A 27903-nucleotide genomic window follows, 5' to 3' on the forward strand; every position below is an offset into this window, starting at 1 on the left:
GCCCAGCAGCAGCAGCAGCAGCAACTCTCCCTTCATTGGGTAAAAAGTAAAGCAAACAGAGGAAGTATCTCCCAGATTCATTAAATGCAAAGTCTATTCCTAGGAAAGTCAAACTTCAATGCTAATGTTATCTAAGGATGGGCAGGGAAGGAATGATAAAGTGAAAAATCATATTGTGGCATCAGATTTAAATCTTTTACAACAGGACTGCTTTGATGAACTACTTTAGTAATGTAAAAAAACAAGGAACAATTTGAACAACATTTTTAAAAGGTTAAAAGCATTTTGCAATAAGCAGATCCAACATACCTAGAGAAAAATTCAAGCACAGTAAGGTAGGATGACGTCAACTAAATTTGTTTTATAACCCAAATCCTTTTGTGCCCAGTATAAGTGAAAAGCACTTTCTAGAAATGTCTAGACAACTTTTTAACAAAACTTTTTGTTTAGAAATAATTTCAGACTTTCAACATAGTACAAAGAAAGCCTGTATGCCATTTATGCAGATTCATCTAATGCTAATATTTTGTCTCATTTGCCTTATACTCTGTTTTTCCCTCTCCCTTCCCACCTTCTTTTCCCTTCTCTATCTCAATAGATTAAAATTTTTTTCTAAACCATTTGAAAGTTAATTATGTATATTGTGACCCTTTACCTCTAAATATTCCAGTGCGTATTTTTTTTAAATACAGATATTCTCTTACCTAAGCGCAGTACAGTTATCCACATCAGAAAATTTAACTACTTTAAACTTCTGTCCATTTTCCAATTTTGTCAATTAACCCGATAGAGCTGCTTTGCAGCTGTTTTCCCTGCAGTACAGGAGCTCATCTCAGGTCCAATATTGCATTTAGCTGTTTCATCTCCTTTGCCTCCTTTAATCTGGGACATTTTCATAGCCTTTCTTTGCCTTTCAAGACAGCAACATGTTTTGAGTACAGCCCTCTTTTTTTTTTTTTTACTAGAACCTTCCTTATTTAAAGTTTCTCTGACATTTCCTATGATCAGATTCAGGTTAGACTAGTACAGAAGAGACCCTGTGTCCTCGTCAGGTCACTTCTAGCTGGAGGCACAGATCCTGTCTGCCCCCACTGGTAATATTAACTTTGATCACCTGGTCAAAGTAGTATGTGATCTCTCCACTGCAGTTACTATTTCTGTCTTATAAGTCATAAGGACTCCGTGGTGAGACCAGGGTAAGACCAGATCAAGAACATGCTCCTCCCCTAAACTTGTCTCTGTCACCTACAATGATGGCTGCCTGACTCATCTTTCCCAGGCTAGTTAGTTGATCACTGTTTTACCACCTCCAGCACTCCCTCCACTTTTACCAACTGGCCTTTAGCATTCTGCTCAAAGTAAATCCCTCCCATCTCCTCCACCTGTCTAATTGGTCACCATCCATATGGACTCCAGGAGACATCTTCAATGGTCTGTAATACGTTACTGTACTTATTTTGATGCTCAGATTGCCCCAGAATTGGTCGTGGCAACTTTCACATTTCTCACTCTTTACTCCCTTAGAGCAAATGTTAATACTCAGAACTTGCTTATTATAAGAATTCTGTTTTGCCAAGGAATCTTACAAAGTGAGACATATCTAAATGTTAACAATAAGACTCAGTGATTTTTCTGAGCCCCCTAATGAAAACTGAAGCATGTAGCCACTGACCTATACACTTGACACCCTGATATACATTACAAAATGGACTTTGTTAAAAAGAGAATATTAAGGGTCTACTTGATTGGTGCCATCTGAAGCTGAGTTTCCTTACTAATTCTTAGCTGATCTTAACACTTAAAAGAACCTAAAGGACCGTCAGCAGTTGTATCAGAAAAATGGTGCTGGTGCAGGTCTCTAAAACTTAGTCTCTTTAATAATTTCCTTTTAATTAAGAGGAAGAGCTTCATGTTGATGTATGGCAGAAACCAACACAATACTATTAAGCAATTATCCTCCAATTAAAAATAAATAAATAATTATTTTTTAAAAGAGGAAAAGATACCTATAGTGAAAACTGGCAAGAGTGTGCAGCCAACTTGAAAATAATTCCCTGGTAGATCAGATGGTAAAGAATCTGCCTGCAATCCTGGAGTCCCAGGTTCAATCCCTGGGTTGGGAAGATCCCCTGGAGAAGGGAAAGGCTACCCACTGCAGTATTCTGGCCTGGAGAATTCCATAGACAGAGGAGCCTGGTGGGCTACGGTCCATGGGGTTGCAAAGAGTAGGACACAACTGAGTGATTTTCACTTTTCAAAGTTAAGAAACTGAGAAACATCTGGAAACAACAGAACAAGTCAGAGCAGTCAATGGAGTTTTAACGCATACAAGAGAAATTTGAGGAACTGCAGTACAATTTACAAAGACAAGAGTTCCTGAGAGTCTGATTTATGACTATAAAGGAAGTAAGTTGTTTCTGGGTTAGAATTAGGTTACACCCATTGAGATATATCCATACAGGATCCAAAAGGCTGAGGTCATCTTCCTGCCCCTTTCTGATTTTTTTCTGCTATCAAGCAAGCGTAAGAAACAGAACTTGTTTCGACAGCAGTGCTCAGCTTCCTTTCTCTGCCGTGGAGCATATAATAGAGGCAGCAGAGGTGTCTCCATTCTGGCTTCCTGATCCCTGAACTGCCATGTGTTGGGAACTTAGTTCTAGAATCATCAGCCACAGAATACCAGCACCTCCCCTAATGAGTCAGTTCTGGATTGGTACAGAGAGCCTTTCACAGAGGCTCAGCCTAGAACCACAGCTATAGCCCCAGCCCCTTCCTGCATTTTTAAAACATCTGTCTTACATAAACTCATACATTCTTTCTTACCTAAATTACAGCAGTTTCTGCTTCCTGCACTGAAACCTGATAGAGTGAGAGGGATGACAGAGAAGAAAATAAGCAAACAAGATAATGCAGACGGTGGTTACATCTATGAGGAAATACACAGGATGTGTAATAGAGGAAAGAGAAAGACTGCTTGGAATATGAAACCCAAGGAAAGCAGCATTTGGAACTTGATCTTTAAAGTGAGGATGGAAAGTCGAGAAGGAGTTGGTCATGTGAAGAACTGGTGCAGTCTACCAGGCTGGGGAAATCCTTAATGCAAGAGCACTACGGTAGAAAAAAACTGAGCATGTTCAAGAAATCTAATGGAAGCTCCGGTGGCTAGAGCAGAGGAACAAAGTGGAGAAGGGCAGGAGATGAGCTGTAGCAGGAAAGCAAAAGAAGTGTGTATTTGATCCTAAATAACAGTCTGCAGCACAGGAGTAATGTGATTACCATTTGTAAAGGAGCACTTAGATTGCAGAATAAGAGTGGACTGCAGAAGTGAAACAGTTTGGGTGTCATTTTGAGGGCTCCAGAGAGTTCTGGTACCTTAGTTCTTTATGTCTCAGCGCAGAAAAGAATTTAGCAAGAGGCAAGTGATAGATAAGAAGTGATTTACTAGAATAGGACGCCTGTGCTATTTACAAACAGGTGGGTGAGAGGGTGCTGTGCCCCCAGAACTTACTGGACTACAGCTCTATAATCAAAGGAAAAGTGGGGAGGGGAAGAACTTCTCTTTCTTGAGACATCATGCTTCCATCATCAGCTCCTCTTCCAGGTTTAGCAGGGGAGTTTTGTTTCCACATGGTCAAGCTAGGTTCACAAAGGATCATTTTTTATGTGTGCAGAGAGTATATTTTAAGGATCATTAACTGAGCTCACTGGGCAGGATGTAGGTCTCATGGCATCACTATTTTATTGTTTGGGGGCAAGTCTTATGCTTCTGTTGCATGGTTTCACTGCTTAGCAAGCCTGCTTGGTTTTAGGGTTAAAAAACCCTGTTCTCTTGAATAAACATGAATTTACAGGAGTCTCCCCTATTTTTTCTACCAGTGGGATTAACCATTTAATTAATCCCTAATGAGATTAACTATTTAATTACCTACTTTGTCCCTTTACTCTGTCAGAAGACAGGGAGGAAGAGGGGAGACCAGTAAGGATGTTCCCCCAGATATGCAGGGTGAGAAGATGGTGGTGTGGCCTGGGGACACAGTGGTGATAGAAAGGAGCCATGTTTGAGGGGTATTACTAGATTCAACAGGACTAGCTTATGACAGAGATTGGGAGTGGGGGGTGTAAAAGAAGCATAAATTGAGGAAAACAGAAAGGGAAAATAAGGCACAGGAAGGGCTTTTTAGGTTGAGAAATGCTGTTTTAAATTGCTCCCCCAAAGTCTTGTGTTTGCTCCTAAAATTATTATAGAAAGGGTACTTGTCACTAAATTGCCAAAACTGAAATGGAATGCTTTTCAGTCTTTAACAAAGAGATAGGAGTTCATTTTAACATGTCACATGTCCCTCAGTTTAGCCTAAGCATGTGGAACCTGCTTCCTGAGGCATGCAGACTTAAAAGTTTTGTTATACATCAAAAAGGTTGACTCTTATCTAAGTTAAAATGTAATCTCCTTGATCATAAACTACAAAGGGAAGTAAAAGCAAGCAAGTCTTTAGAAGGAAAAAAAAAAGATTCTAAGCTAGTAACTTTACTTTTAAAATTTCCAGTGTAATTAGCAATACAGATGGACTTGTGGATGCTCACACTTTATAAAATCATCTCTTATAAAGTCATTTTTACTATTTATGAAGTCAGAATAGTATTGTTTGATAAGAAAGAAAACCTCAATGTTTTCTATTTTGAAAAGTTGGGAGAAACCACCTCTGCACACATGTTAGTATTACTAACTAAGCAAATGGCTAGAAATGTGAACCCTTCAGGTTTCTGACAGCATTAAGTGTTTGAATAAATTATACTCATCCTCATTTTCTGAACTTTCCCTATTTAGCCCAACCAGATTACATGTGTCATTTCACTCTGTCCAACTCTAGGAATGAAGAAACTATGGCTCCAAGTGCCTTGCCCTTGGTTACCTGGCTTAAGCCAGCTGTCTGCAAGGACATTTACCATTCTTTGTATTTTTTTATAATTTTGTTTATTTTATTTTTGGCTGCACTGGGTTTTCTTTGCTGTGTGGGCTTTTCTTTAGGTGCAGCAAGCAGGGGCTACTCTCTAGTTACAGTGGGTGGGCTTCTTGTTGTGGTGGCTTCTCTGGCTGCAGAGTCTTCCCTGATAGGTCAGTTGGTAAAGAATCCACCTGCAATGCAGGAGACCCCAGTCCAACTCCTGGGTTGGGAAGATCCACTGGAGAAGGGAAAGGCTACACACTCCAGTATTCTTGGGCCCCCCTTGTCGCTCAGCTGGTAAAGAATCCACCCGCAATGCAGTAGACCTGGGTTCGATCCCTGGGTTGGCAAGATCCCCTGGAGAAGGGAAAGGCTACCCACTCCAGTACTCTGGCCTGGAGAATTCCATGGACTGTATAGTCCATAGGGTCACAAAGAGTTGAACACAACTGAGGCACTTTCACTTTCACTTTCTCTTGTGGCAGAGTGCGGGCTCTAGACTGAGCGCTTCAGTAGTTGTAGCTCTCGGGCTCTAGAGCACAGACTCAATAGTTGTGGCCTACAGGCTTAGCTCCTCTGCACAGCATGTGGGGTCTTCCCAGACCAAGGATTGTCCCCATGTTTCCTGCATTGAGAGGTGGGTTCTTTACCACTGAGCTATCAGAGAAGTCCCTGTGTGCATTTTTAAAATGAAAACAAAAACAAAACCTTCTCTTCCAAAACCAGATCTGAAAATTAATACCAGCAAATGAATACGGAATATCCAGGTGTTCAAATATGACTAGCTGAAATATTTTATACAATCTTTCTAGAATTTTTTTCTGCTCTGTAGAAGTCCAGCCATCCTTATGTATGATAAAAAGCAAAATCCACACACAGTTGCTATTCAAGTGAATGACTACAACTAAGCATTTATAGTATGGCAGGCTCTGGATGAGCTGTCAAAGTTGCTAGTAACAACTCTCTGAGGTGGCCATTAGAATCCCGCATTGACTGATACGGAAACTCAAGCTCACAAAGAGATTAAATAACTTGCCCAAGGTCACAGTGCCTGCAAACGACAGCACCCAACCTACGTCCACTAACCTGCAAGTCCGTCCATGTTCTTTCCTCTCTCTCACACGCCTTCCTAGGAACAGACACAACAAATCTGAAACTCAGGGGTGCCTGAAAAGAGGCAGATTTCATTTGAGACTTCTACTAAGCTGACAATTCCTTTTATTTAACTGCTAATAGTTTAGAAACGCAAATGCGTGTTTGTCCTTGTAGCAGCAAGCTAAACATGGTAGCCTCTGCCTAGCAAATGAACTAGAAAATCAGGAAAGCCATCATCTGTATATACCACACATCTTCTGCTGTATTGCAAACGAGACAAAATTATTCATTTGGACAAGGGTAATTCACTCAGCCCTGGAGCCGTCTTCTGATGATGTCAGAGTGTGAGAGGCATGTAAGCGCTGACACGAATGCACTCGGCTCTGCAGTCTTGCTTTCTGATGCCTCACACGTTTGCTTTGTCCTTGTCACATATAACGGCTGCTCTTTACTTCTACCTGGGAAATTCTGTTTTATCCTGATGACTTCTAATTTTTCAATTAATTTAAAGGTGAAAAACATATTGGAGGCGAGAACAGATGGACACAAGGAATGTTTCTGGGATCAGGAAAATATTCTTAAATTGGATTGTGATAGCTGCACAATTCTGTAAATTTATTAAAGATCATTGAACTGTACACTTTAAAAGGACTGAATGAATGGCATGTAAATTACACCTCAATAAAACTCCTTTTAAAAAAAAAAAAAGAATATTGAGATAATGCTAATAAATTATGGAGGTAAATTCTCCTTTCTTGACAGGCTAAAGATATCCTGTTGCTGGAAAGCACTGAAGGGGGTCCCTTTGCTGCTTTCTGTGGGTGGAAAGTTCCATCCTTTCCTTCCAGGACATCAAGGCTCTTAAATCCTACACCCTGCTGGCTGTCATAGCATGTATGGCCAAAGAGGAATATTTCTCCTTGGAAGCAGCCAGGAATGACTATTTAGCAATGACAATGACTATTTAGCAATGACAATGAGAGGACTGGAGGAGGGCATGGCAACCTACTCCAGTATTCTTGCCTGGAGAATCTCATGGACAGAGAAGCCTGGCTGGCTATAGTCCATAAGGTCACAAAGACTGAAGCAACTGAGCATGCGTGCACCCGAAGGGGAGGGAAAAAGGGAATGTCTGGAAAGGCTGGAACAGAAATGGTACCTGAGGGAGGTCTTCAGCGATGAACAGGAATCGGAACAGCGGATGAAAATGCTGAGAAGTGAGAAAAGCACATGGAGCCTGGAAGGGGAGTTATAAGCACTTCCACACGGCCAATATTCAAGGTCCTACAGGAGGGCAAACTCCTGGGAACCACTCCAGACCTACTGAAGAAGAATGGCTTGTGGTGGGACCTGGGATCATGCATCTTAAAAAGCCACCCACTCCCCTCACCAGGTTCCCTATGCACCCTAAAGTATGAGAACCACTGAGCAAGGTCTTAATAAGCTAGGTCTTAATACATCATGCTAAAATAAGATCATGGAGTTCGGTCCCATTCCTTCAGGGCAAATAAATGGGGGGGAAAATGGAAACAGTGGCAGATTTTATTTTCTTGGGCTCCAAAATCGCTGCAGAGAGTGATTGAAGCCATGAAATTAAAAGACACTCCTCCATGGAAGAAAAGCTACGATAAACCTAGACAGCATATTAAAAAGCAGTGACATCACTTTGCCGAGAAAGGTGTGTATAGACAAAGATATGGTTTTTTCAGTGGTCGTGTATGGATGTGACAACTGAACCATAAAGAAGGCTGAGTGCCGAAGAACTGACGCTTTCGAACTGTGGTGTTGGAGAAGACTATTGAGAGTCCCTTGGACTGCAAGGTGATCAAACCAGTCAATCCTAAAGGAATTAACCCTAAATTCCTTGGAAAGACTGATGCTGAAGCTGAAACTCCAATACTTAGGTCACCTGATGCGAAGAAGTGACTCATTAGAAAAGATACTGATGCTGGGAAAGATTGAAGGCAGGAGTAGAAGGGGATGACAGACTATGAGATGGGTGGATGGCATCACCGACTCAATGAACATGAGTTTGAGCAAACTCAAGGAGATAGTGAAGGACAGGGAAGCCTGGTGTGCTGCAGTCCATGGAGTCGCAAAGAACTGGACACGACTGTCTGAGTAAACAACAACATCATGCTAAGGTGTTTGCACAATACCTCAAAAGTAAGGAGATGCTGTGGACAGATTTTAAGTAGCAAGGTGAGGATGGATTTGAGCTTCAAAAAGATCATGGCACATAGCTTTGGAGGCAGAGCAAGAACCGTAGCACACCCTCGAGGACCTAGGAGTACACACACACTGCCACCTCCTTTACTTTTTAACCTCTTAGACTAAGTGCCTGCTAAGTCGCTTCATTCAAGTCTGACTCTTTCTGCCCCTATGGACTAGCCCACCAGGCTCCTCTGTCCATGGGATTCTCCAGACAAGAATACAGAAGTGGGTTGTTAAGATCTCCTCCAGGGATCTTCCTGACCCAGGGACTGAACCCATGTCTCCTGTGTCTTCAGCATTGCAGACAGATTCTTTACTGCCGAGCCACCTGGGAAGCCCCTTAGACTAAGTAGTCAAACACGTATTTACCTCTTATAGGCCACAGTCTCCTATTAATATCTAGGTGCTTTATGATCTTATGAAAATATAAGAATTTTATGATATTCACTAACATGAAGGATGGAGAAGGCAATGGCACCCCACTCCAGTACTCTTGCCTGGAAAATCCCATGGATGGAAGAGCATGGTAGGCTGCAGTCCATGGGGTCGCTAAGAGTCGGACATGACTGAGCGACTTCCCTTTCACTTTTCACTTTCCTGAATTGGAGAAGGAAATGGCAACCCACTCCAGTGTTCTTGCCTGGAGAACCCCAGGGATGGAGAAGCCTGGTGGGCTGCTGTCTATGGGGTCGCACAGAGTCGGACACAACTAAAGCAACTAGCAGCAGCAGCAGCATGAAGGAGGGGACCATCCTGCACAGCCTCACATTTGGACAAACTAGAAGTTACCACATATATCATTTGGGTGTCAGGGGGCAAGTGTCATTTTCAGAATATTATGGACACGGCCAAGTCTCTTGCTGACTAATATGAACACTGTTCTGCTGAAACAGATGGTCCATTGAGCCCATGTTTGTGCTCTCTTTTTTGGTAAATGGTTTCCCCTCTCCACTCAGAGAGGGAAAGGTGTGAGGACTATAAACTAGCAGAAGTAACCTCGCCGGAATCCTGAGATTAGCCTACGTAGGAATCCAGCTGGAAGAGCAGTCTTGTAGGACTCTGCATGGGCCTATCTTTATACAAGGCCAGGTCATTATTGGGTTGAGAAATCTTGGTCAAGTATCCGCAACATGCAGATACTTAATTATAATGAGGGCTGACATTTGCACTCCAAATGCTAAGTATTTCATAGGGCATTAATCCCCACAATAACCCTGTAAAGCAGGTTCTATTATCTCCATTAGACTGATGAAGAAACTGAAGCTCAAAGAGATTAACTCATCCAAGGCTGTATGTGAAGGAGCAGGGATTCCAACCCATGTCCGTCCGACTCCAGAACTTGTGCCATAGCGCTTCAGGGGATGCATGAAAAGAGTCTGAGTTTCCCAGTTTTGGATGCCTATATGAGTATTAAGGAAACAAGCAAATTTAATTCATAAAGCTTACAATACTTTATAAACAAATTCACATACAGTCCTAGAAACCACACAGTACAGGGGTCAGCAAACTGTCTCCACAAAGCACCTGTAAGTATTTAGGCCACGGAGGCCAAACAGTCCACGTCCCAACTACTAACTCTGACGTTGTGTGAAAGCAGCCCTGGGTAACACCTAAACAAATGGGCAGGTCTGTGTTCCAATAAAACTTTATTTATAAGAACAGGCAGGAAGAAGGCTATATTTGTCCTTGCAGCAAAGTTTGCCACCCCCTGACCTAGTGGAAAGGGCACTGAATGCAGAAACACTTGGCTCCTAACCCTGACTCCATGCCTAAGAGAGCTGGGTCACCTTGGGTCGGTTACTGCCTGACTGTGTCTAGGCTATGTACTTCTGCAGAAGTTTCTCCCCTATGGACTGCAAAAATGAGGTAAAATTATATTTAGACACACTAAAACAGATTCCCCATCAAACCCACAAATAATAAACACTGGCAGCAATACTTTAAGGTAAAGCAGAAGGGAAAAGAGAACTAACACATTAAGGGTGCTACCATCAGCCCTGAATATTCATTAGAAGGACTGATGATGAAGCTGAAGCTGCAATACTTAAGGGTGCTACCATCAGCCCTGAATATTCATTAGAAGGACTGATGATGAAGCTGAAGCTGCAATACTTGGGCCACCTGATGCAAAGAGCCAACTCATTAGCAAAGACCCTGATGCTGGGAAAGAGTCAGAGCAGGAGGAGAAGGGGTTGACAGAGGACAAGATCATTGGGTAGCATCACTGACTCAATGCACATGAGTTTGAGCAAGCTCTAGGAGATGGTGAAGGACAGGGAAGCCTGGCGTGCCGCAGTCCATGGGGTCGCAAAGAGTTAGACAGGACCGAGCGACTGAACAAAAATGTGCCAGGTGCTTTGTAAAGCAGAGTCTTATTTCAACCTGGGTCAGCCTTATGGGGCAGGTATCATTATTCCTGTTTTATAGATGAAAAGCATTAGACAAATTTAATAACGTGTCCAAGGTCACACAGCAAATGGCATGAGAAGCCTAGATGGGAACCCAAGCCAGGAGCAGCTGGAGCAGCTATTCTTGAACAAGGGCCGGGCTGACGATTTTGCACAGAAAATGGCATCTGAGTGCTTCTGGGAGGGGGTCGTGGAGTCAGGCCTCACTCCCCTCTCATCAGGACTCTCCCACTCTGTCATCCATGTTGTCCGCCTCCTCTCAAAAAATATCCTACCCCATTTGGCCTGAGAAAAATAAAGTGAGACTCCGAGGTTTGTTGCTTTTAGTTCTGAGTGGAAAGACTGTGACTCATGCTTGGAAAAAAGACTAGGAAGCCCATAACTCTGGGCCAAAGCCGCATCTATAGAAGCGGAGCAAGAGAAAAAGAGGACAGGAGACACCCTCAGAGAAACCAGGACTGGTCCTGCGGACTGCACCAGAGTTGTGGGTCCAGGTAGCTGTGCGTCTGAGCACTTAGCTGAGGGTAAGAGTCTGTGTGACAAAACACAGTCTATGGAATTACTAGAACACGCCTGACTTGTCTGCCTCCTTAACCAGTGCATCTCAGTTTACAATCATCAGCTTAAAACTAAGTACTTTGGAAATGGGGCCAGGAAACAAGAAGATGAAACCAAGAAATGGGATTATCATTGCTTCTATTAAAAAAAAAAAGTAAAAGATACACATTTCCCATATGTGACAGGATACATCTGTCAAACAAGAAAATTGGAGGGAAAAAAACTCCTTAGCTGAGCGTTCAAGGCCTATCCGATTCTGCAGGAACACACACAGCAGCACTGCCTTCCTGCCTCTCACATATTCTTTGCTTCAACCTCCACCAAGCTTCCCCCATACTCCCCATTGCTCATTCCCCATTGCTCCCTCTGCCTGAAGGAATCAAGCAGCGACTGGCTGCATGGTTGCCTGCTAAAATTCCACCCCTCAAACTCCAGATCAAATGTCATCTTCTAGACCATAGATGTCAGAGCTGAGAACTTCAGAAACAGATCATCAATGTCAACTGCTCCAGGTTACACAAGAGGAAACCAAGGCCCAAACTGGTTCAGTCACACAGCTGGGCAGTAAAGATGAGGTTTGGAAACCAAGTCAGCTGACTTGGGGGTGGGGGTAGGGAGACGTGTCACCACCATCCTCCAGGTGAGTGACTACCCCAGGAAAGCTCTCTTTTCCTCCTCCTCCCAGAGAACCAAGTGCCAACACACACTCTCCAAACTCCACTCCGTTCCAGGTGACGGTGGATTTTGTGTCTATATTCCTCGCCTGATCCACAGAGGTCAAAATCATGTCTTACCCATTATGTTATCCCAGTACCTAGCCAGGCCTGCACAGAATGGGCCTTCACGGCACTGTAACACTCATTCAACAAAACAAAATTCCAGAAATTCCCCTCCCTCCCCACCTCTGGGCCTGTCTCCCTCCAGGCAAGCCGCCTCCATGGTCTCCAGAGGAGCCACCTACAGCCCAAATCTCACCACACCTCTGCTCAGTTGAAACCCTTAAATGCCCACCGTGCACTACACAATATCCATGACTCCTCATGAAAAGCCTACAGGAGCCCTTCCTATCCTTCCAACCTCATTTCCTGCCACCAGGAGAACCACAATCACTTCTTCACTTCCATAAAACGTGTTAGTCGCTCAGTCATGTCCAACTCTTTGTGACCCCATGGACTCCCACCAGGCTCCTCTGTCCATGGGATTCTCCAGGCAAGAATACTGGAATGGGTTGCCATTCCCTTCTCCAGGGCATTTCCTGACCTGGGGAACAAACCCGGGTCTCTCGCATTGCAGGCGAATTCTTTACAGCCTGAGCCACCAGGGAAGCCCTTACTTCCATATCTTATGCCTGCTATTCCCTCTCTCCAGGATGCACTTCAGTCTCTTCTCCATGCCTAACCCCTTGTTCCTGCCAGATCCAGAATGTCTAAGAAATGGCCTCCTCGGGGACACCACCCCTGATTACCCATTCCCTCCCCTCACTCCAGATGAGATGCCCTCCTCCGTGCTCCCAAAGCACCCCAGCATCCCTCCTCCATAGTTCTCAGCAAAGAAAACTGCATCTATTTGTTCACACACCTGCCCCCACGTCTCACTAGACATTACTGAGGACAGGAGCACCTGGCATAAACCCAATACATTGTTAAGACTGAATATTCTTCTCCCTCACTAGTTACAATCAGATCCAACAAATATACACAGTGCATTATTTTACTACAATATTTTACAACATACATCCACAGATCTCAGAAAAAAAAGAAAAAAAAAAAGAGCTCTTACTACACACCCTCATCTTTCAATAACGAGCCGAAATGCGTAACGGCATTATGAACTGCTAGGCAGTCAACACATGAGAAGTCCCTTTGAGAGAGGTGTGGTGACCTAGCCAGTATGGTCAACCAGCCAGAGTCGCTCTGGGTGTGTGACTGACCCCCACTAGGCACGGGGATAGAAAAGAAGAGTTCTGACACAGTTGGTGATCAAGGTGGGGTCTGACAAAGGGAAGCCCTACAGGGTCCTGGGTACTCATCTCCTGGCAAGTGAGCACACAGTGACTTCAGGAGACCCTCCTGAGCTGGCCGCTAGGGCCACTGAGACTGGGAGCCAGGAAGCTGTCAACAGCCAGCCAGATGGAAACCGGGAGCCTCACAGAATTCACAGTATCCATTTCACACTGCAGATAATTACTAACAGCACCCGTGTGCAGGGAGCTAAGATGGGAGAGCAAGCAGTGCACCCAAAGAAGGACTGACTCCTGCCAAAGAAGCACACCTGCACTGCTGGACTCAGGAGGAGGGAGACGATGTCGGGCAAAGGGGACAGGAGAGAAAATGAGGGCAAGTTTCACCCTCGTTTCTCATCTGAGAAAGTGGCATTCCCAGGAATAGATGAGCTTTCAAAAGACTCAAAACTGAACATGCCAAGAAAACTGCCTGTTCACTAGAGCTGACGTCCAGGCTGACAATAAGCTGCTGCTAATTTTTCCCATCTTACTCACCTGCAGGACCAATTTACAACCTCCCTTCCACAATCTTGCCCAGATCCATTCACTCAGAAACAAATGGCCGAGCTCCCTCAATGAGGAAGGCACAGTGAGCCACGCAGGTGAGTTTTTTGTGCCTGAGGTCCGTGCCCTCCACACCCACTTGAAGGCTGAACCCTACCCACTCCTCTTCTCAGGTAACAGCACCTCCGCCAGCCGGCAGTCATCGGTGACTGGCTCCTCCCTTCCCCGACTCCACTGCCTTTCAAATAGGCCAATTCCTCCTCTCAGTTCTCGATGAGAAGTCCCTCCAGTCGGGCCTCCTCTCTTCAACCCCATAACTTTTGCTCCACCGCAGTCATCACTTCCCACTTGGAACTGTAGCAACAGCCTCTTTGCCCTTCCACCACCTCCACAGACTGGCTGCAGCAACTTCACCAGATTTAGCTTCCTAAAATAAGTATACCACTCTTGCCTAGTTAAGACACCCTCTGGGTCCTCATTTTTTGCACCTCTCAGTCCTCCAAGGCTCTCCACACTCTGAGCACCCTGCTGACCCCAGGGTGTGCTCTCCTCCCCGCCCACGCCTGGGCCTCATCACACTTGCTCCACCCAGCACATCCTTCTAACTCAGTTCAGGGAGCCAGATTCCTCCAGCTCCATTCTTCTTTCTCAAAATTACCTCTCCTATTGGGGTCTCTTGTGTTTCCATACACATCTTAAAATTTTGTGTTCTACTTCTGTGAAACATGCCATTGGTGATTTGATAGGAATCTGCAGGTTGCCTTAAGTAGTATGGTCATTTTAACAATATTGATTCTTCCAATCCAAGAACACAATATATATTTCCATCGGTTTGTGTCATCTTCCATTTTTTTCATCAGGGTCTTACAGTTTTCAGAGTATAGGTCTTTGCCTTCTTAGGTAAATTTATTCCTAGATATTTTATTCTTTTTGATGCCATGGTAAATGGGATTGTTTCCTTTATATAAACACTACTATACACAAAACAGATAATCAACAAGGACCTCCTGTATAGCACAGGGAACTATACTCAAAATCTTGCAATAACCTAAAATGGAAAAGAATCTAAAATATATAAATACATACATATATATATACATACATATATATATACACAAATATACCTATATGTGTGTATATATAATGGAATAACTTTGCTGTACACCTGAAACTAACACAAATCAACAATACTTCAATAAAAAAATTTTTTAAAGACCCAGTTCAAATACCACCTCTTCTTTAAAGCCTTTGCATGTGTGCTAAGTCACTTCAGTCGTGTCCAACTCTTCATGACCTGACAGACGGTAGCTTGCCAAGCTCCTCTGTCCATGGGATTTCCCAGGCAAGAATACTGGAGTGGGTTGCCATGCCCTCCTCCAGGGGATCTTCCCAACACAGGGATCAAACCCAGAGATCAAACCCGCACCTCCTGCAGCTCCTGTATTGCAGGAGGATTCTTTACTGCTGAGCCACCTTTGCCAGCCCCTAAACGAAGGCAACCAACCATTCCTGTTTGGACCTGTTATTCTGGAGTAATTACTGAAAGCACCATATTGACTTTCCCAGGTCCCTGCTGTGGATGATAAACTATATGGCTCTCCTACCTAAAATCTGCGCTGTGCTATACTTAATCACTGAGTCGTATTTGTGACCCCCATGGACTGTAGCCCAGCAGGCTCCTCTGTCCGTGGGGATTCCCCAGGCAAGGATACTGGAGTTGGTTGCCACGCCCTCCTCCAAAGGATCTTCCCAACCCCTGGGAATCGAACCCAGATAGAACCCAACCCAGGGATCGAACCCATCACAGGCAGATTCATTACCATCTGAGCCACCAGGGAAGCCCACCTAAAATCTACCCTGACCCAAAGATAGCACTTGTTACTTGTCTCTTTCGCTACAGTGTGCGTTCCTCAAGAGCGATCAAGACATCTCATCTCCATGTGGACTTCCAGCATCTGAAGACTGCCTGCACCTGGGGAGGTGCTCAGTGAACACAAATGGAATGAAAGAATGAATCTGATTGGAAGAAAACTGTAGCAATCAGTTTTACCTAGACAGCATCTAAAATGCCACTAGGGAAATTTTCTAAATCACAATTAAACCAAAAAAATCCTGGGCAAAAAAAGCAAGCCATGGAAGCATCTGTCACATAAACCATTTCTTTCCCTAATCCAGTGTTTCTCAACTTTTTTTCAATATTGTCCTCCCACCTTGAAAGCCTTTTCAGACATTTTTCTCCTAACCCTATGAAATGTTAATAGCACAGAAATATTTCTGTACTTTATACATAAAAAAGCAAGTATAAGGTTTACTCTTTTTATTCAAGAATAGGTTCAGAATGACAATAAAAATGTTAAATTACATTTTATATTTTAAGGTTACTAACATTAAACTTTATTACTGTATTTACTGAGCAACTTGCAATGCAATTTTAATGTAAAATATTATATATCAGATTACATATAAAAATTACCAATTTCTACATAATAATAGCAATGTAACCAAATTTTTCAAAGACTTTAAAAACTGCTCCTTTTCCAGCAAAGGTAAAACAATTGAAAAAAAGAAATCTTCCTAAACGTTATTTTTAATGAACTTAACTTTTGTTTTATATGAGAAAATCATTTTTAACTTATCCAGCTGCTAAATATTCATTCAGATATCATCAATATTTTTTCTTTTTGATACTTGACATAGTTATTGGTAAGCTCAATAACTCTAATAATTAAGAAAATAGAAACTACTTTTATTTAATTTTCAAATCCCAAGTCACACACAGAACAGTAAGGGCCAAACATAAGCACTTAACATCCACAAGACAGCCCAAAGCAGCCCATACATATAAGGAGGTCACCAAGATAGACAGACTTCAGGATTAAGCTATTGATGGTCTACAGCGATAGCCATATATTTGCCATAGGTTTGTTTTTTTGTGTTTTTTTGTTTTTTTTAATTTTTATTTTATTTTTAAACTTTACATAATTGTATTAGTTTTGCCAAATATCAAAATGAATCCACCACAGGCATACATGTGTTCCCCCTCCTGAATGCCATAGGTTTGTAATAATGACCTTGTATACATTCTGTATATCTTCCATGAACTTCATGTCAAAGTTGCTTGTGTGATACACAAGAAAAACCAATGAGAGAAATTTAAATGTTAAGAAACAGTATTTTAGCCACCAAGGTTTGAAGGAATGTCTGGAACCAATGGAATGTCTAAGAAGTTTCTGTCTTCCTCCAGAACCAATTTTTGCTGCCTCTGAGGTTGCAAGCCCTAACCTCTTATGGTTCCCACATTTTTCCTCCTAGCACCTAAAGATAAAAAAACAAAAACACCAGTTTACCTAAGAAAACACCCATTCCACAGCTATCATAAGAGCCCCACTACTACCATCATCTCCTTGGGTACTTCAAAGGAAAAGGGATTCCCATGTTATCAGCATTTTCCCAAAAAAAGGAGCCTCCCTGCCTCTAAAACATATAGACTTTCAGAGCTTGGAAGAATACTCAGGGCTCATGGCACCCATTCATCTTCAGATGAGGAAACATAGAAGAGCAATAAGAGGTTGAGAGCCTGGGTTAGTCAAGGTCACTCTTATCGTTATAGATAGAGACCTCGTCAGTCTAGGTCCCTGTTGTATCTTCAAGCTAGCACCAGGCTGGGCACATAACATAATCAGATGTTTGTACACTTAATGAATGAATGGCTATTGGGTAAATGAGTGACAGATTTGAGAGCCCAGTTCACCTAATTCCTAACCTACTACTTTTCCAACCAAACCACCTGGTCCCCTTTTACTTCCATATGAATATCAAATAGTGACCTCAGTCAGTCAGTTCAGGCGCTCAGTCGTGTCTGACTCTCTGCAACCCCATGAATGGCAGCATGCCAGGCCTCCCTGTCCATCACCAACTCCCTGAGTTCATTCAAACTCACATCCATCGAGTCGGTGATGCCATCCAGCCATTTCATCCTCTCTCGTCCCCTTCTCCTCCTGTCTCGAATCCCTCCCAGCATCAGAGTCTTTTCCAATGAGTCAACTCTTCGCATGAGGTGGCCAAAGTACTGGAGTTTCAGCTTTAGCATCATTCTTTCCAAAGAACACCCAGGACTGATCTCCTTTAGAATGGACTGGTTGGATCTCCTTGCAGTCCAAGGGACTCTCAAGAGTCTTCTCCAACACCACAGTTCAAAAGCATCAATTCTTCGGCGCTCAGCTTTCTTCACAGTCCAACTCTCACATCCATACATGACCACTGGAAAAACCATAGCCTTGAGTAGATGGACTTTTGTTGGCAAAGTAATGTCTCTGCTTTTGAATATGCTATCTAGGTTGGTCATAACTTTCCTTCCAAGGAGTAAGCGTCTTTTAATTTCATGGCTGCAGTCACCATCTGCAGTGATTTTGGAGCCCAGAAAAATAAAGCCTGACACTGTTTCCCCATCTATTTGCCATGAAGTGATGGGACCAGATGCCATGATCTTCGTTTTCTGAATGTTGAGCTTTAAGCCCACTTTTTCACTTTCCTCTTTCACTTTCATCAAGAGGCTTTTTAGTTCCTCTTCACTTTCTGCCATAAGGGTGGTGTTATCTGCATATCTGAGGTGATTGATACTTCTCCCAGCAATCTTGATTCCAGCTTGTGCTTCTTCCAGTCCAGCGTTTCTCATGATGTACTCTGCATAGAAGTTAAATAAGCAGGGCGACAATATACAGCCTTGATGTACTCCTTTTCCTATTTGGAACCAGTCTGTTGTTCCATGTCCAGTTCTAACTGTTGCTTCCTGACCTGCATACAGGCTTCTCAAGAGGCAGGTCAAGTGGTCTGGGATTCCCATCTCTTTCAGAATTTTCCACAGTTTATTGTGATCCACACAGTCAAAGGCTTTGGCATAGTCAATAAAGCAGAAATAGATGTTTTTCTGCAACTCTCTTGCTTTTTTCATGATCCAGCGGATGTTGGCAATTTGATCTCTGGTTCCTCTGCCTTTTCTAAAACCAGCATGAACATCTGGAAGTTCACGGTTCACGTATTGCTGAAGCCTGACTTGAAGAATTTTGAGCATTACTTTACTAGCGTGTGAGATGAGTGCAACTGTGCGGTAGTTTGAGCATTCTTTGGCATTTCCTTTCTTTGGGATTGGATTGAAAACTGACCTTTTCCAGTCCTGTGGCCACTGCTGAGTTTTCCAAATTTGCTGGCATATTGAGTGCAGCACTTTCACAGCATCATCTTTCAAGATTTGAAATAGCTCAACTGGAATTCCATCACCTCCACTAGCTTTGTTTGTAGTGATACTATCTAAGGCCCACTTGACTTCACATTCCAGGATGTTTGGCTCTAGGTGCGTGATCATACCATCGTGATTATCTTGGTCGTGAAGATCTTTTTTGTACAGTTCTTCCATGTATTCTTGCCACCTCTTAATATCTTCTGCTTCTGTTAGATCCATACCATTTCTGTCCTTTATCGAGCCCATCTTTGCATGAAATGTTCCCTTCATATCTTTAATTTTCTTGAAGAGATCTCTAGTCTTTCCCATTCTGTTGTTTTCCTCTATTTCTTTGCATTGATCGCTGAGGAAGGCTTTCTTATCTTTCCTTGCTATTCTTTGGCATCTGCATTCGAATGGGTATATCTTTCCTTTTTTCCTTTGCTTTTCGCTTCTCTTCTTTTCACAACTATTTGTAAGGCTTCCCCAAACAGCCATTTTGCTTTTTTGCATTTCTTTTCCATGGGGATGGTCTTGATCCCTGTCTCCTGTACAATGTCACGAACCTTAGTCCATAGTTCATCAGGCACTCTATCTATCAGATCTAGTCCTTTAAATCTATTTCTCACTTCCACTGTATAATCAGGGATTTGATTTAGGTCATACCTGAGTAGTCTAATGGTTTTCTCTACTTTCTTCAATTTAAGTCTGAATTTGGCAATAAAGACCATCAAATCTAAATTAAGTGCTTGAAAAGCTTCCAAGCTCTTTTAGTTTCACACATCCAGTAAGTTTAAGAGCAGGGTCTTGTGCACCTGTGGTAGAGCACTTCAGCCCATTGAAAGTGAGGGACTTTCCACAAATGAGCTAAGGGTACCGGGTCTACAAGGCAACATTTCTTACTTGCTTACCCTGCCTTGAGCTCTTTTCTAGAGTTCTTTTTCACATGCCACATCTCCATACCCAAACTGGGAACCGCAGAAAGTCAAAACTGCCTTCCCTTTCTAAGGCACCTGCCATGTTTAAGCACAAAGCAAATGTTCAGTAAATGTTTGCAACATTTATTCTGGTGGAAGCAGGGCATCATGAGGGACAAAAGCAGATTTGGCATGAACAAAAGAATTCGGTTTGTACTTTGCTCATTTCCTAGAACCAGTATAGTACCTAACATGTAACAGGGGACTAATAGTTGGGGGATTTTAAAAAATGAATAAAAGATATGGCCAAAAGTGAGTAATTATTAAGCTTTGTCTTCAATTCTGTAGTCATTCATTCACTCCACAAATACATATTACCAACTATCTTGTGTGCTAGGCTCTCTGCTGCTTTGAAACCTAATTTCCCCCACAGAGTTAGAGCCATCCTCCCTAGCCAACGCCTGGCATTTGGTTCACCTTGCAGGCAGAGGGCACAGCTAGCGTAGCCCTATGTTTCAATACCTATCATTCAAGCATTCTATCCCAACAGTGCCCTGAACTAAACAATTATATCTAAGTGTTGCAAAACAAATAATCACAATTAAGGGTTGCAAATCTTTTTCATCAAGCCCAGGAATTTAAGTTTTTTACTCCACATTTACTACCTACTCCCAATCTTATTTCCTCAGGCATAACGCTGATTAAAATTGTTATACATAGAAAAGTGGCTGGAAACTAGGCTAGCACATCAGATTGAGACCACACTGTAAACAGCCTTGCATGCCAAGAACATACGTGCGTGCTAAGTTGCTTCTGTCGTGTCCAAATCTTTGCAACCCTATGGACTGTAGCTTGCCAGGCTCCTCTGTCTGTGGGATTTTCCAGGCAAGAATACTGGAGTGGGCTGCCATGCCCTCCTCCAGGGGATCTTCCTGACCCAGGGATAGAAACCAGGTCTCCTGCACTGGCAGGTGGATTCTTTACCACTGAGCTACCGGGAGAAGCCCCATGCCAAGAACATGGATAGTTAATTTAATATACAGCTGTGCTGTGCTAAGTCCCTTCAGTCCTATCCAACTCTTTGTGACCTCATGGACTGTAGCCCACCTGGCTCCTCTGTTCATGGGATTCTCCAGGCAACAGTAGTGGAGTGGGTTACCACGCCCTCCTCCAGGGGAATCTTCTCAACCCAGGTATTGAAACCGCATCTCCTATGTCTCCTGCATTGGCAGGCAGGTTCTTTACCACTAGGGCCATACAGCAGAGAGTCATAAAAACCTTTAAGGGAAACAGTGAATGTATAGTCAGAGCACCAAGAAAGTGTTATGTTATCTTTTACAGAAAAGATCTAAGACAAGAGGAAAGAAAAAAAGCTGGCTCCAGGTCATACCAAAAAGACAATCTAAAGCTACAAATAAAGAAAGGCTGTCACAGATGAAAATGGCAACGAATAAGCCATTTCATCCTTTGCTTTTATGTGTAACTTAAAAGTTTCAACAATAGACGCAGCCATGCAAACTCTAGTTCATTGATCGGTCGTTTGAAGTCCTCCTTGGAAGGCACAGGCTGTAAGAAAGCTTCTGGACAGTCCGGCGTGCCCTCTTGTCGGCCAGTCGTGTAAAAGAGCTGGAGCTTAGGTTTTGTTTTGTTAAGGGCTACATTTAAAACACAGTATTAGTTGCCAGAAGTTTCTCGACATTGAAAAGATGGGCAGGAATCTTAGCCCGCCAACTCCAAGATCTTCCACTATTGCATCATTTGAAATGAAGCCTCCTCAGGCAACGACTTGTAAAATTCAAGTCAGGTAAAATGGCAGCAGCTGCTGCCGGCCGGCAGCTTCAACCGCAAGAGCGAATAAGAGAGCGTGTCTCTGCGGAGCTGCCAACTGCTCACAGCAAGTCAATAAATCAACAGGTCCTGCGCGCGCGCCCGAGGGTGCTCAGACCCCGGCGCGCCAGCCACAGGAGGAAGTGACTAATTACTTAAAGACAGTACAGAGACCGCAGTTGAAGGTCGGAGTCGGTTCTCCCCGCGCCTTCCCTCCGTCTACCACCCACTCTGGAAATCTGATGGTGAAAGCACCAATTTCTAGGCTGCTGCTCCAGGCCCCTAGCCCTCCGACCCAAGGACAGCTCTGCCTTGCCCGCTGGTGCAGACAACCGGAGGGCTCCTTCTTCCTCCTGCTGGCCCCCTCCTCTCATCGACTGCAAGCCCTTCGATTCTGCCACCGAAAACTTCCATAGAAGGTGAGATTCCCAGATCAGGAGACGGTTCCACAAACTCCAAAGCGCCAGTGTCGGAACTTCAGGGTCAGACCAGTAATGCCTAGGCGTCCCTAGTAAGGCTCAGAACTGCTCTATACTGCGGGTCCTGCGTTCCGCGCGCTCGCACCCATTCACTAGCCGCCCGGACGCGGTGCCCTCGCTTCCCACGACCCTAGGCGTGATGCTTGGAACCTCAGCAGCGCCTCCAATCCGAGCGCCGCAGAGACCCTCCTCGCTCCAGCAGGGACGGACTTCCCAAGGTCGGGTGTCCCCACTCGCAACCCCCGTCTCCTCCGGTCGGGAGACTGTAGGTTCCAGACGGGCAACCAAGGGGGCGGGGCCTTGGCCGTCCCTGCCGAGCTCGCTCAACCCTGCAGAGCTCGCTCACCCCTCCCGGGCTCCAGGGGTAGTGCCCACACTCCCCACCGGCCAGTACCTCGTCCACTTCCAACTCTGCTCCGTTGCCGACGAGCGCCATGTTCCTCCTCCGGCTGCCGCCGCCCCAAAACCAAACAGGGTGCTCGGAACCAACTCAGTTTCTCAGCCCGGGGCTCAGCCCAGCGCCAGCAAGGGAGGAAGAGGGCAGCCCAGCGCTCCCGCCGGGTCCCGGGCGGGGCCAGCGCGCTGCTGAGCAAGTGCTTTCCCCGCCCCCGGCGCCTGCACATCCGCCGAGCATCCATTTCTCAAGCCGGCGCCGGGTGGCCCCCTCGACATAAGCTCCGCCCCTTGCAGGCCTCGCCCCACCCTCTACGAGGCTCTGACTAGAGAAGCCAATCAGATTCTTGCAACGCGTCTCCACCTCCAGGCAGCATCCTCTTCGGATCCACTTGGGCGGGGTCATTCCATGGGCGGAGTCACTTTGTGGGCGGAGTCACTCGGGAACCTCGCAGGTCTCTCGCACCCTGTGGAAAGGTATTGAATACCTAGGAGTATTGTAGCGCTCTGTGCGGAGGCTATTGCTCGCCACCGGCCAAGAGAGCACAGGCTTAGCGTGGCCAAAATGAAAGCCACGGTATCCCCGAGGCCCATTTGAAGTGTCCACCTGGTCCCTGAGCCAATGCCAAGTCCCTTCCCCCGCCAAGTGGGCACTGCGTCTCGCAAATGGCGAGGCAACCTCGCGTCAAGGTCACCAGTCACCCAGAGGTTTTTGTCATTCCACCTACCCAGACACTGAGGGACATCGTCTTCTCATACAGGGATGATATGTTTGCTTCTGTGTATGTCTGATAAATTAAAAATCATGGGACAGATACTTATGCAACTTAGAGTTCTCTTCTTCCAATATCTGTCACAATGACCCCTTTTGTAATCCCAAATATATGTGCATAAGTCGTGTTTAAACTATATACCCATGAGGGTAGGGATGCTGTGTCTTCTTGAAAGTTGTATTCCCAGCACCTAGAACAGTGCCTTGCAGTGGGTGCTCCAAAAATATTTACTGGCTTCCTTTAGAAATTGATTCCTGTGTCTAACACAACTGGAAAATTATAAGCTGTATTTTAGGGGTATTGGGGGGGCATTAGTCAGCTTTGTTTTACATACAATAAAATTCACCAATTTTAAGCTTCTAACTTGATAAATGTTTACAAAACACCATTCCAATCATAATTTAGAACACACCCATAAAGTTTCCTGTGCCTGTTTGCCATCAATTTCTTTTGCCCACTCTCTGGCCTGGGACAACCACTGATCTGCTTTCTATCACTTCATTTTGCCTTTTCGAGAATTTCATATCTATAAGTCAATCATAGGGCACATGGTCTTTTGTGTCTGGCTCATGACAGGCATTTAACGGTCATCCAGTGACAACTATAAAGATTGCTAACATTTATTGAGTACTTCCTACATGCCAGGACTATCCTGAGCCCCTTGTTTAACTTACCTCATCTATCCTTTGCCCCATGAAGTAGATACTGTTAACTTACAGATGAGTAAAATGAGGCTCACAGGGTTCAAGTAATTTGTTTGCAGTCAGACATCTATTAAGGAAGTAAGGATGCCAGAATCTGAACTTCAGCATTCTGACTTAATGGTGTGGTGGTAACCATTGTTCCACACTGCCTCCAACCACCACCTTCCCCTTCTTTCTCCCTATTTCAGTAGAACAGCTGCCTGCACATGTCTGTTACATGTACTTTCAGTGAGTCAACTTTGCATCCTTGAAACTTGCTCTACAGTTTTAATGAGTCACTACGTACCTTTATACTAGAAAAATGAAATTGTTCTGCCTCACAAACAGATTAGATTATGGTGATGACTGCACAACTGTATGATTCATTACAAATCCTTGAATTGTATAATGTAATGGGTGGATTTTATGCCCCTATATATTATATTTCGGTATCACAACTTTTAAAAACAGGCTAATACATTCTTGCAGCACTCTTAGAATCAGGTATGTGTGGTTAGAAGGGACCTGGGGTCATTTAATTACAATACCCCTGAAAGTTTCCATTCCTCCCCCAACCTCCTGTTTATACTTAGCTTTCTGAGGCTGGATTTCCTGTCTGGGTCCAGATCCTACTCCTTATTGCTCATGCATGATTCCATTTTTTAAAGTTCATTGGCTCCCAAATTAATACCACATTTTTTAACATTAAGCCATCTTGTGGTGGCTTCTTCCTCTCCCATATACTTTGTTATTTTCTTTCCATTTCAACTCCTCAAATTTTAAGGAGATACAAAAGAACTTGGCTTTAATGAGTGGCATGATGATGTCAAAGTGAGAATCAAGTTTAATTTTTCAGAAATCATTCTTATAAATAAAAGTTGGTAGTTTTTTTTTAAATCAGAAACCAAATCTGAAACCCTGTGTATTTTAAATTCATGTCACTAGATGAGTAGCATTCCTGTTTCTGAGGAAGCCAATTATGAACACAGAATTAATAAGTGTGGCCTAGCCCCTAAAACATCTAATCAAATTTGCTGTGCTCATGGCAGATGCCAACTTCTCCTTCTTGCATATGTGCGATCCTATAAGATTATGAATCACAAATATAAAAGATCTTTTTGCAAAGAATAATTAAAATGGATTCATTTCTGTAACAGAATTCCCCTTTCCAGTTTGCTGATCATGATGTACTCTATCAGTCAAGTGAGATTCGTCAAATATCCCATTTCCCAAAAGAAGCTAGAATAGAGGTTCCACAGAAGCAGTGTCTGAATTTTTTTTTTTTTTTTTGAAGATACGTCTACTGGGAGCTGCTGGAGTTTCAAATTAAACCTAATCATGCAGACAATATAATCTTTATTATTCCTAAACCTGTTACCTTTAGCACTTGTAAGGTTTTTTTTTAGTTGATGTATATGTGCTAAGTCACTTCAGTCATGTCTGACTCTTTGCAACCCTATGGACTGTAGCCCTCCTGGCTTCTCTGTCCATGGGATACTCCAGGCAAGAATACTAGAGTAGGTAGCCATGCCCTCTTCCAGGGAATCTTCCTGACCCAGGGATCAAACCTGAATCTCTTATGTGTCCTGCATTGGCAGGCGAGTTCTTTACCACTAGCACCACCTGGAAAGCCCTTTTTAGTACCTTCATCATTTGTGTAGGAGAGATAATGATTTTGCATATAGAACTGAAAAATTTTAGATGCTTGTATCGTATCATTGTAAGTCATGCATTTGTCAGTGGCTTTGTCTCACATTCATATCTTAGCTCAACAAGGAGAACTTCCCCTTCTAAATTATCCCTCCTTCTCTGTCACCCACAAAGTGTCTTCCTGCTGCCTTAGCACTTACCACTATCTGAAAATATCTTGTTCATTTTTCCGTTTACTTGCTTATGATCTATCTCCGTCAACAACAACATCCGCACGTTGGCTGTGATGTAAGCTCCATAAGGGAAGGAACCTTGTGTTTTGTGTCTGCAACAAAACCCTAGTGCCTAACACTTAATGAATATTTCATAAAAGGTTATTGAGTGAATGAATGAAAGTATATAAAGTTCACAGTACACAGAGCATTTTGTTTAGACCTAGTAATGTCAATGTTTCAACGCAGTGATTTTTTAAAAACAGAGAAAACCAGTAAAGATGGAGAGTAAAGAATGCAAATTACATGAAGTCTAAAAAGTAAATACTGTTTTTCTTAGGGTGATGTGGCAGGCATGATGACTATCTTTAATGCCTCCTCTTTTTCTTTTTTCAAAATTATACAAGAGCTAAGCACTTAAAGGTCCCTTAGTGATCTAAAAGAGTTTAATTCTTGTCACTGGGAGAGGCTTAAATGCTACGGGGGAAAAAAACCTCATTATTTAGTGGAGACTGAAATCCTCCCTTAAGAATATCCCTGTTCTCAGCATTTGGAGCTGGGTAAACACTCATTTTGCCCCGTTTATCAGTTGTTCACTTTTACACACATACAAATAATCTTTCCCATCACTTTCGTATTTATTTTCACTATTTCTCTTTAGATTAATCTCACTTTTTCCAGATGAGGAGACACCCACGGAAGAGAAAAGCAGAACAGAGACTAATTGTGGCAATATGAAACCTCTGAGTGCAGCATTGAGAATTTAAAAAACAAGAATAAATAAGGAATCTGTGGCAGAGGCTGCTCATTGCTACCCAATGTCCGTTCTCCCTTTCTTCTATTGGTAAGAGAACCTGAGTTTATATAAGGCAGCGTGGTGTCCAGCTAAAAGGTTGCATTTTCAAGAACTCCTTCACAGCTAGAAATGGCCAATGTAACTAAATTTCAGACAATGAAATATATTTTACTTCCAGAAAGGCTATTTAAAGGGAAATGACTGAACAGAGGCATATGGTACCTTTGCCCTTCTGCCTCTTCTCCTTCCAACAGCCTGGAACAGATGCAATGGGTGGAGCTCCTGCTGCCCTTTTGGACCATGAAGTAATACCTTGAGAATGGAAGCCATAAACTAGAAAAGTGGAACAAAAAGTCAGAAAGAGTCTGGATTCTTGATGACTATGGAGCTGCTACACAAGCACTTGATAACCAACCTCCAGATTTCTACTATTCTAAATTATTACTAATTATATTCAATCACTACCTTAAGTCACCACTATACTGAGCTTTCTGTTAGATGCAAACAATCTTAAATCTATATGTAGAAGTATATAATTCAAAGTGTGATTAGATGTTCTAGGCTCCCGTATACCTTCCCACTGACTTCAGCTGAAGCATTTGGAACTTCTACCCAATGTTGGATTGGAGTAGACTACTTGGAGCAGTTTTTAAAGTCATGTACACCTTCTTTCCTGAAGATATGTTCTTCAAGTCCTCTTTCTCCCGGTTCTGTTGTGCCTTCTTTTCTGGCATATTTTCCCTCATATTGCTAGACTCTGTTATTGTCCTACAATCCAAATATTCTCCAGATTCTGAAATATATTGATACTAGCATCTTTTTTATGATATTCTTATTTTGTTTCATGACAGTTTTAGTAAACCAATAATTTTTTTTGGCCATCTTCAGCAATTCTATTCTCATAGCCTCTTATAGACCTAGTATTTACCATGTTTCTTCCTTTTTTGTTTAGTTTTGTGTTTTGGCCATGTCTCATGGCATGAGAAATCCTAGTTCTCAAACAGAAATTGAACCTGTGCCTCCTGCTGTGGAAGTGTGCAGTCTTAACCACTGGACCTCAGGGAAGTCCCTATAACACTTCTGATTGAACACTTTGGGTTTATGTTAGGCAGTTCCTGTAACCACTGAGAGGAGTCACATACAAACCTTCTCCGTAAGACATACACAGAGCCAACATCTATATTCTAAAATCAGTTTTGACTTAGCACTACAATGTAGCTCTGAGTGTCTC

General features: G+C 43.3%; 1 protein-coding gene across 1 annotated transcript in view; it reads right to left on the reverse strand.

Moving 5' to 3' along the window:
• The window catches only part of TTC39B (tetratricopeptide repeat domain 39B), a 153429-nt gene extending 129614 nt beyond the window's left edge, over positions 1–23815 (reverse strand). Inside the window, 2 exon segments of the mRNA XM_010857028.1 lie at positions 22560–22751; positions 22753–23815. Coding sequence (XP_010855330.1) covers positions 22560–22751; positions 22753–22803 — 243 coding nt within the window. The 5' untranslated portion in view covers positions 22804–23815.
• Between the last annotated feature and the right edge of the window lie 4088 nt (positions 23816–27903).

This window comes from Bison bison, unplaced genomic scaffold, assembly GCF_000754665.1.
Source record: "Bison bison bison isolate TAMUID 2011002044 unplaced genomic scaffold, Bison_UMD1.0 scf7180017864376, whole genome shotgun sequence".
NCBI classification, from domain to species: Eukaryota; Metazoa; Chordata; class Mammalia; order Artiodactyla; family Bovidae; genus Bison; species Bison bison.